The sequence below is a fragment of the Lotus japonicus genome, chromosome 2 (assembly GCF_012489685.1).
Source record: "Lotus japonicus ecotype B-129 chromosome 2, LjGifu_v1.2".
In the NCBI taxonomy this organism is placed as follows: Eukaryota; Viridiplantae; Streptophyta; class Magnoliopsida; order Fabales; family Fabaceae; genus Lotus; species Lotus japonicus.
In genome coordinates, this window is record NC_080042.1 from 57,940,808 (window position 1) to 57,951,546 (window position 10,739).

Genomic DNA, 10,739 nt, shown 5'->3' on the forward strand with positions numbered 1-10,739 from the left:
TAAAATACAAGAAGCTAGCAAAAGCAGTTAGGTTAAATATGCTTGAAGTCTCTGAGATTGTAAGAGAAATTAAATCGGGCCCCTGAAATAAATTTCATTGAAATGTCATCCCTGTAATTTTTTTTAATCAAATTAAGTCATTTTCATCAATTTTGACCAGTCAACGATCCAGTAGCGAGCCTAGTCAGCAGAGGTTGTCTACGTGGATTTGTGTCACATCATTTTTAGTCCTTGTAAATTTTTTAAATCAAATTTTCAGTCCCTCCTTCCCACCACCACACTTCTTTACCCTCTTCACGTACCCCCTTCATCTTTTACTCATAATTTTGTTCCATTGGTGGGCCAGCATCCTGCCTGCTGGGCCGCTGGTTGCTACACTATAAGGAAATAACATTGCTCCCTCACTAACACCAACTGGTTTTGGCGTAGCGGTAAGCGCGTGATCCAAAAAAGTGGTATTAGAGCATGTCTCGTGTTTGAATCCCACATAAGGCATGTTGTGCTGCTGGGTTGGCTGGCAGGTGGGGGGGGATTGTTGGGCCAGCATCCTACCTGTTGGATTGCGTTCAAACCGGGGCGCTGACTGCTACGTTATAAAGAAATAATGTGACACCGATTAGTTTTGGCGTACAGATAATTAAGCGCGTGGTCCAAAAAAATTTCCAAACCACAACCTTTAACCCATAATTGACTGGAACAAAATCCAGTTCAAAAATAACTATCAATAAGGCTACAAAAGGTAAGCAAACAATCATAAACATATAAGAAGCTAGCAAAAGCAGTTTAGGTTGAAATTTGGAAGAAAAATGCTGCATCGCGTTTAAGGTAAACCATTGCCAACCCCAAATAAAAGACAAACTTCAATTAAATTCAAATTTCACGAAGATAAAACTACTAGTGCCAAAGCAAATCACGACCCTCTACGGTTGAATAACATGTGCAGTTGGAAAAACTGGTGCTGAATAAGGACGAGAAAAATAGTGCCGCAAAAGAAAAATGAGAATCAACATTAAAATTGATGGGAATTTTTTTTCTTCTAAAAATTGTGTTATGGAAAAATTCATGATAGAGGATGACAGATGTTGGTGAAGAAGGTAAAGGAGTATGGTGGTGAGAAGGAGGGATTGAATATATGATTTAAAAATTTTACAGGGACTAAAATTGATGTGAAACAAATTCATGTGGATAACCTCTGCTGACTAGGTTCGCCACTGGACCGTTGACCGGTCAAAATTGATGAAAATGACTTAAATTAATTATAAAATATTACAGGTATAACATTTCAAATAATTTTTTTTTAGAGATTTAATTTGATTCTTCTTACAATCTCAGGGGCCACAAACATATTTGAGAAAAAAACACTAATGTAGTTTTAATTACCAAAAAAATCATGTTGTTACACCACAAACTCCTTCTTCACATTCATTAATTAATGTGATCCACTAAGTTACCGCGGTTTAAGCCGTTAGTAAACCAACATTTAATAACGTCCTAATAGTTTTACTAACAGTTTAACCGTGAGTAGCCTATGAGTGTTGATCACAACACTTTCTCTCATTCTATTCATTTTATTTTACCCTTTTTTGATATGTTAAAATTATTATTATTATTACTATAAATATTATTATTATATATTTAATTGTTTTTTCTTAATTTTCCAGAATAAGAATTTCTAGTTTGAAGGGAATGTATGTAAGAAATAACACAATTGAAGAAATAAAATAAGTACAACCAAAACACAAGAATGAAAAGTGGAAAAACTAAAAAAAAAATTGGAGTAATCGAAAACTAGAGAATATCTAGTACACTCACACACCCACAAAGCAAATATCTAAACTAAGTCAGATATATGGTTAAAGTGCTTTAGCTTTCCTCTTGCTTCATCACGCTAGGTGATGTGGGACTTTTTGTGCCATTATAATCAACCCAAAAATCTCTATCATGATTGTAAGAGTTAATATCTTCCGTTTTCATTGTCTATATTCACAATCTTCATCTTCATCAAAAATTGTAATTTTCATTGCCTACACTGGGAGATAAAATCATCATACTACAACATAAAGAGTATGTTTCACATGGAACTAAGTCATTCCAAGAATTTTTACACGTTGAAACATTGCTGAAAATTTATAGTGTAACATCCATGTTGGCTTTCGTCGAAAGTTCTCTAGTCATCGAAATATTCTCACTACACACCTTCTATCAATGTCAACCAATGTTCGTGTGTTATTCAGAATCCGCTAGCAATAAATTTTCTTTTTTCATCATATAATGGAGCCATAAGGATACACTTTATCTTTTCGAGAAGATCATGCCACATTTTTTCCATGGATCATCTTCCCAAAAGCCCCACTTCACAATTTTAGTTGCAACTTCTTCAAAGCACAAAGTTTCCTTCCCATACATTAAAACAAGTTTGACATGAACATGGAAAGGACAACATGAGTCTTAATAATTTATCTTCAACATCAATATCTACTTCAATGGATTCTAGTTCTGAGATAATACCATTAAGAGTATTACGTTGATCAGAGATTTTCATATCATCATCCATACAAAAATTGTGAAATTTCTCTTTCATCAACAATCAATTTGATATGTGATAGCCAATCTACAAGCGTCCAATTTTTTCACAAGTAATAAAATATCGATCCATGAGGATTGTGGTAGTTTACACTCTAAATCAACTGAATTCATATTGAAAGGACGAAGAATAAAAGACAATAAAGATTGACCGTTGGTTGATTCAATCATCGTTGGTCCAGCCAATACCTTCAAGTGTTGTTGTTTCTGTGCTTGCAGACTATGTTAATAGTGATTATGCTTGGATGATCCACATATTTAAATACTACATTTGTGATGTTGTGATCCAAGAGATCTTATTTTCTACGCTACTGTGTTGCGGTCCACCCGTGATAAACCAGTATGGTATTGTACACCATCTGGGCTTTTTCCCACAAGCTCGGTGTATAATTTGATCATGGATGCAACAGTTCTTGAGAAACCATCCCCTATTTGAAGACTGATATGGAGGTGGAAGGGTGTGCAGCGAGTGAAGCTCTTCTTGTGGCAGACTGTCAATGCAGGTATAATGACAAACAAAAAGAGGATGCTCTTCCATTTTACTGAGGAATGATTAGGATGATTTGTGTCCCTTGTGTAGAGTTAAGCGTAAATAATCTCTTCACACTCTCCGTGAGTGCGAGACAGTGAAGACTGAAGAATATTTAGAGAACCATCGTTGATTCTCAATCCTCTCATGTTTTCTTCTCCAATAATCTTCACGAGTGGCTTCTAGAGAACCTAAGACCTAGTCAAAGGCGCACAACCAAAGAATGGTTGAGAACCTTCGGCACCTTGTTGTGGCGCTTGAAATGTAATAAAAGAACACAAGAAAGGGGGTTTGAATTGTGTTCTTATTAAACTTTAGTTTTCAAACTTTAGTTCTTATTAAACTTTAGTTTTCAAACGATTATACCTAGTCAAAGGCGCACAACCAAAGAATGTGTTGATTGAAAATTTAATTCATGCTTCTGAAAATATTCAAGTCCTCCTCTTATACTTCAAGTGCTTCTAGGATATGTTGATAGTCGTTGGAGTGTGTGGTGCACTTCAAGTTCTAGTCGCTAAATCGAAAGGTCTTTTCGTCAGGTGCATTAAATGCCTTGTACTCTTTGACTGAGACTTGTTGCAACAAAATGTATCTTGCACTTTGAGCTTTGTTCCACTCCTTTTGTGAGAGAAAGAGGAAACTTCATTTTGACAGCGTTGTACTTGTTTCATTGGTCATAGTGATTTATAGAGTATCACGTGATTCTTTGCACTTGACTTTCTCTTCAAGAATGTTAGAGCTATTTTCAATTTGAAAATGGAGCTCATTCTCTGGACATTGCTTCCATTGATCAGATTTGAGATAGACGATGAATGTCTTCACTGAGTGTTGTCTTCTCATGACCAGACGGTCTAGTAGATTTGAGTTTTTTCGCTTGTGCATAATTGTCTTGTAGCTTTGACCTTTCTTCTCTTGTATGGACTGTCTTGTAGCATTGTCTTGCAATTAATCACCAGACAGTAGGGGATGTGAGACATCAATGTTATTTCTTGAAATGAAATTTTAACCAGTACACTTATACTCTTGAAATTGTTATCTTTCGAAATATGATAAACGATGCATCTAGCCTTTGAACTTAACAACACTTTAGGAAAATGCAAAATATAGTTTTTGGTAGGTTCAGAGGATCCTTTGAGAATTTTGCGGATGGAAATTGTAATCATGTACGATGATTCTGTTGCGAACATGGACTCTCTAAATTCTAGCCCTCGACATAGATCTAGTGGTTGTTGGCTTTCTGTGCAGGTTGGATAGTTGAAGTTTAATGTGGACGGTTTGGCAGAATAGGAAAGCTAGATGTGGTGGAGTCCTGCGAGATTGTGACGAGAGATTGCTGAGAGGATTTTTTAAGTGGATGGGTACCTCTAATTTGTAACTAGCTGAGCTTTGGGCTCTTCTGATTGTTGTTGATATCATTGTTGAAGATGATCTTCAAAAGGTGATCATTGAGAGTGATTGTGCAGAAGCTAGCTCTTAAAGCTCTGTTATCAGTTGGTGTCCCTATTACTCCTTACTTGGAGATTGTTCAGTAAATTCGTCAGAAAATTTTGTCTCATTTACAGGTGAAGTTACAGCTTGTTGGTGGGCAAGCCAATGCTGTCACTAATTGCTTAGCTACGAAGACCCAAGTGTTTGACTTTGACACTCATGTCTTGCATTTTCCTTTAGCAGAGTGTTGTAGTTTACTATATCAGGAAACTATGAGGCTTTGATTGCCCTTAGTGCTCCTGCGTTGTATCATTTTTTCACTTTTTGGGGCCTTGCTCGGCGTTACCGAAAAAACTAATATCATAAGTCTCAACGAAATAAGGGGTGAAAATGAGGAAGTCCACAAAAATAAAATAGTTAAGAGTAATCTATTGAGATAAACTTGTCCAATCTAAGACATGATGAAGACCAAATATTTGACTCTTAAAAATTGAACTCTCAATCTTAGAAGTTCAAACGATTACTTTTAACCCCCGTTTGTATATGAAAAAATCATTTTCATCAGAGATTTTAAAAGCGGTCAATATATTTTCTAAATGACGAAGAATATTATTTATTGCTAATTATAATCATCTTGGGTTTAGGGGGACTAAATTGAATTTTATACTACTTACATAAATAAATGTAGTAATTTTTACTCTCTCTGTTCCTATTTAACTGTCCACTTTGAGTAGAGGCTCACATATTAAGGGTGTGATTAATTTTATTGATTTTTAGAAAAAGTGAGGATTATTTTTCTATTTAAATTATGTGTTATCTCTTCTCATTTATTGTACTGACAAGGGCATTTATTGTAAAAACATCATTTAATGCTCTTGAAATGCTAAATGGACAGTTAAATAGGAATGGAGTGAGATTTTAAAGAATAAAATTACCATGCTCATATTTTTTTAGAAAATAACAATTTAATTCAAGTGACGACTTTTAAATTTGTTAAAAACTTAAAAATTAGTCTCATTTTAATTTGTTCACACTTGTGACATCTCATTTCACACACTTTATTTTCCTATCCATCTCTTATTTTTTATATCACATTACTGATTTTTTTTTATCTCATTCACATATATATATATATATATATATATATATTACTAAGTGTGAATATATTTTTCAAGTGTGAATAAAATTTTGATGTATTTCTTTTGGTTAAGAACGTCACATTTATGGGGTCTACATTTATAGGTGTAAAGAGAAAACCCAGGATACAATTTCAAAGGGGAACTCTTTAAGTTTCCAACAACGTCCAACTACCAATCACCCAATTACCAACAACCACCTGCTCACTCTTTTATTTGAGATTTTTGTTTGATTCTTACACATTTTTTTCATTTATCTTATTTTTACTAATTTTTGTAGAGTTTAATGATTATGGATTGTCAGTGTCGTGTGTCGGTGTAAAGTACATTCAATAACTGAATGTCACCCATTCAAACACAATTATATATTTTTTAATTAAATTAAAAAATTATTTTTTACACTTATGGTACATAAACATTAAACTTTTTCATTGGACGTCTATGTAAAAAAATGTTTACACTTATGGTTCATAAACATTAAACTCTTTTTTATCTCTTTTTTCCTATTTCATTATTACATATATTGTGTCTCTTATTTTCTTCCTATCTCATTCGATATGTAAGTGTAATTAACAATGAATAAAACTTTTTCCTTTAATTCTAGTGGAAGAAATGTCCTTGATTACTTTTTTATCTCTTATATTTTTATTTATTTATTTTGAAATGAGTCTCTTATAAGAAATAACATAAATAAAATTTATGTACATTAATTATTTTTATAACTATATCCTTATTTAATTGATTTTTTTTTCTCTATTTTCATTCTCCCAAAACACTAACAATTCATAGAAATTAAGAAAGTTCTTTTTTTAACGAGATATTAAGAAAGTTGATTAGGAGTATTTTTTAATAGTTAATATAAATGAAAATAAATTCAATGCAAATGATAACATTTCTTAAGGGGTGTAATATAGTTATTTCATTCAAATAATAAGAAATTGATGGAACTTGATGGTTATCATCTCACATAAAACAGCAAACCAAAACCAGTGGCTCAATTAATTCTATCTTTTCCATATAAAACAAGCTATAAAATAATTGCGTGGAGCCTACAAATTGAATAAAATTGGACCTTTCCTTTTACAAATGCTTTCGTACTCATAGTTTATGCCAATCAAGTGAAAAAAATCCCACTTTTAATCGACGACAGCGAAATAACATAAACGACAGCAAATTAATGGACGTGAAGACTAGAAGGAAGAGAGATATGAAGAAATGTGAGAGAAAATAAAGATTTGAGAAATATTTAATCATAAAAAAGATAAAAATAGATAGAAAATGAAGATTTTTTTTTTTTGAGGAAGATAGAAAATGAAGATTAAAAAGACGTTAAAGTGTGTATGTATCATAACTCACCTCATGTAGTATAATATTAATACTCTTCTCATCCACGTTTCAAATCACAGAAACGACAATGGCAGAAGAAAAAACCAAAACCACACGCACCAAACCGTTTCTTCCATGGAAAACCCGCATTTCACTCTCCTTTCTCTCCGCCTTAACCGACGCCTCACGCCGCTCTAACGGCACCGTCAACCGCCGTCTCCTCAACCTCCTCGATCGAAAGTCCCAGCCCAACGCCACCCCCGTTAACGGCGTCTCCACCAAGGACGTCACCGTCGACGCCGCGCGCAACCTCTGGTTCCGCCTCTTTATCCCTACCTCCGCCACCGACACCGCCTCGCTCCCTGTTCTCGTGTTCTTCCACGGCGGCGGGTTTACCTACCTCTCCCCTGCTTCATTCGCCTACGACGCCGTCTGCCGCCGATTCTGCCGCCGTGTCCCTGCTATCGTCGTCTCCGTGAACTACCGTCTCTGCCCGGAGCACCGGTTCCCTTCGCAGTACGACGACGGCGAGGCTATCCTGAAGTTTCTCGACGAGAATCGCGCTGTTCTGCCGGAAAATGCTGATCTCAGCAAATGCTTCCTCGCCGGAGATAGCGCGGGCGCCAATTTGGCACACCACGTGGCGGTTCGGGTCTGCCGGGCGGGGCTCCGGGAAGTTCGGGTCCTCGGGTTGGTTTCGATCCAGCCGTTCTTCGGTGGAGAAGAGCGGACGGAGGCGGAGATCAAGCTCGAGGGGTCGCCGCTTATATCGGTGGTGAGGACGGATTGGATGTGGAAGGTGTTCTTGCCGGACGGGGCGGATCGCGATCACGGTGCGGCCAATGTGAGCGGCCCGAACGCCGAGGATTTGTCGGGTCTGGATTACCCGGATACCCTTGTGTTTGTGGGTGAGTTTGACCCGTTAAAGGATTGGCAGAAGAGGTACTATGATTGGTTGAGGAAATCAGGGAAAGAAGCTCAGCTGATTGAGTATCCAAACATGATTCATGCATTCTATGTGTTCCCTGAATTGTCTGAGTCTTCTCAATTGATTTCAGAAGTAAAGGATTTCATCAACAAGAGAATCTCCAATTCAAAATGATTGTGGGTTTGAGGGTTTATAATGCATTCATAGTTGTGGTGGTTAGTAGTGGTGTGATAATAATACTACTAGAGACTTTTCAAAAAAAAAAAAATAATTATAATACTAGAGCCATGCAATGCTATATAGTGCATCTTTAGAAGACTCAACATTGCAAATTTATGAAGCATATAGTTGTTTATTATGTTGTTTTGGCTCTTTGGTTAACTAGTAATATAATATGAGTGTCTTCGTTCCTATGATGTCTGGTTAGATTTTGCAAGTTCATACTTGTTTGTGTTTTTTATCTAATTGAGAATCTTGGTATAGCTTCTTCTTGGTTACCAATTAGTCTTCATTCACATTCCAATGATTGAAGGTATGAAAAACGGTAGAAAGGGGGGGTTTGAATAACGTTTTCAGTATAAAACTTTCACCTTAAAGATTTTGACAAATCTTTCGAGAACTTAAGTGCTAAAGATAAGAGATAGAAAAGCACACAAGGATTTTATCCTGGTTCACTTGATAAATCACTCAAGCTACTCCAGTCCACCCGTTAAGGTGATTTCTTCCTTCTTAGAATGAAGGCAATCCACTAATCAGGTAAGAGTTACAACTGCACTTGAAACCTACAAGTGACTAACAATTACACTGACTTAGCTCACACTAAGATTCACTCTCTTAGTCTTCTCTAGGATCCGATCAACCTTGATCTCCTAAAGGAACTAAACAAACTGTTTATCAAAGAATTGTTTACAAGAGATTTGCTTCTAAAAAGCTAATAGTAAACTCAATGAATTTCAGATGAAAGAAAGCTTAGAAGAATTTAAGTTTTTTCTTGCGCGTATGTGAATGCTTCTAGCCGCTTCTTTCAGTCTTCAGCCTCTTTATATACTCCAAGGATTAGGGTTGAGCGTTGCATGGGAAATGCTACCGTTGGAGGGCAGTTCTGGAAAATCCAGCTTCTGCTATGTCTGAGACTGTTAGGTAGGTCGTCAGGAAGGTACAGTTGCTTTTGTACTTGGATAGCGACTTGACCTTTAAACCTAGGAGACTTCTGATCAGGGGATGCTTCATATTGGAACTTGTGAAGCCGGTTGATCAGAGTCAGAGGGAAAGCCCAGATCCTCTGACCATTGTTTCTTCTGATTCTGAACTCAGAGGGAAGAACATGGTCTTCAGAGTATCTTGCTTCTGGACATCAGAGTTTCCACTATTCAGCTTCTGGATCTTCAGAGTCTTCTACACCATCAGAATATCTGAGCCTTCAGTGTTTCTTGGTTATCAGACTTTCTGGATCTTTAGAGCTTCTAGTGACTGAGTCCACATCAGAGTTTGTATAACTTCAGAACTTCTGAAGCTTTTCCACTGTTCATACTGAACATGGTGAATGCGAAAGCGTTGCTTGGGTTGCTCTTTATACACAGTGCTTCTGATTTGTGTGAGATTGAGTTGAGGTCAGAGCCTGTAGATAGCACACTCAGAAAAAACACGTTAGAGTACCACAATTGTTCATATCAAAAGGTTAACTTGTAATCATCAAAACATAGAGTTGTACTACTAGATCAAAACTTGATCTTACAATCTCCCCCTTTTTGATGATGACAAAACTAAGATTTTCGATGAACAATTCTTAAACATTAAACTGAATTCACTCAGAGTTTAGAGATATAGAATAAGACTTATCCTGATGTGAATAGTTTATCTTGCTCATTCTGAATTCAAGTCACTGCTTGATTCTGAGCTTAGCTCCCCCTGAATCTAATACTTGATGAAAACGTTAGTAAAGTCTAGATTCTGAGCTAAATGATATAAGAGTTCAGAGTGAAAAACTTATGACATAGATGAAAATCGAGTAATCAGAGCGCATAAGTAATCAGAGTCATGGACAAGGTATCAGAGTCTTGGGTATCAGAGTCAACTAGAATCACTTCAGAAGAAGTGAAATGTATTCCTTGTATTTGCCCAGTGACACATCTATGGTCATGAAGGTGGAACTCTTAAATTCTCCAAAAGAAAAATAAATCACACTAACACATCTTACACATCAAAAACTGGGTTTACTCCCCCTTTTTGTCATAAGCAAAAAGCTTGGGGTGTGAAAAACTTAGCTTGAAGTACAAGGTACTCCCCCTTAGAGAAGGTCTAAGTTTAAATAAAATGAAAATGATGCAAGAATCAGAGTTAGGCGAAATAAATAGAAGAGTTAATGCAAGAAAAGAACGTTTATCACCGGTCAAGGGAGTAAAGAGAAGGGTCAGTTACCAAGAACTTAACCTCGAGAAACTGTAGGAGCATTAACTTTCAGAGAGAAAGTGAAGCCTATATAAAGCGTTGGAGAGAAAGGTAAGCTTCAAACCTCGAACAATTTTCAGTAAGAAAAAAAATGGCATCATACATCGTAGCACTAGAAGAGCTGAGGAAGAAGGCCTTCGAGGAGGACTTGTTCCTTAACATCAGGCATCCAGAGGGTACAGCGACCATCTCGGAGCTAACACGGACACTGCTGGAGGAGGACCTGCGTCCAGAGTTGAAGAGAGACCTGAGGGAATTTCTTGCCTTCGTTGAGGAAGTGCAAGAACTCAGCCGGCTTGAACTCAAGCTGCTGGAAGAAAAAGAGAGTTTGGAAGAGAAGCTCAAGACTGCAGAAGAGATT

At 36.6% G+C, this 10,739-nt stretch overlaps 1 protein-coding gene across 1 annotated transcript; it reads left to right on the forward strand.

Annotated features, from left to right (window-relative positions):
• The first annotated feature begins 7,021 nt into the window (after positions 1-7,021).
• Positions 7,022-8,341, forward strand: LOC130738510 (probable carboxylesterase 18). The gene has a single exon (XM_057590500.1). The coding sequence runs from the start codon at positions 7,091-7,093 to the stop codon at positions 8,102-8,104; it is 1,014 nt and encodes a 337-aa protein (XP_057446483.1). The 5' UTR covers positions 7,022-7,090; the 3' UTR covers positions 8,105-8,341.
• Positions 8,342-10,739: the final 2,398 nt, after the last annotated feature.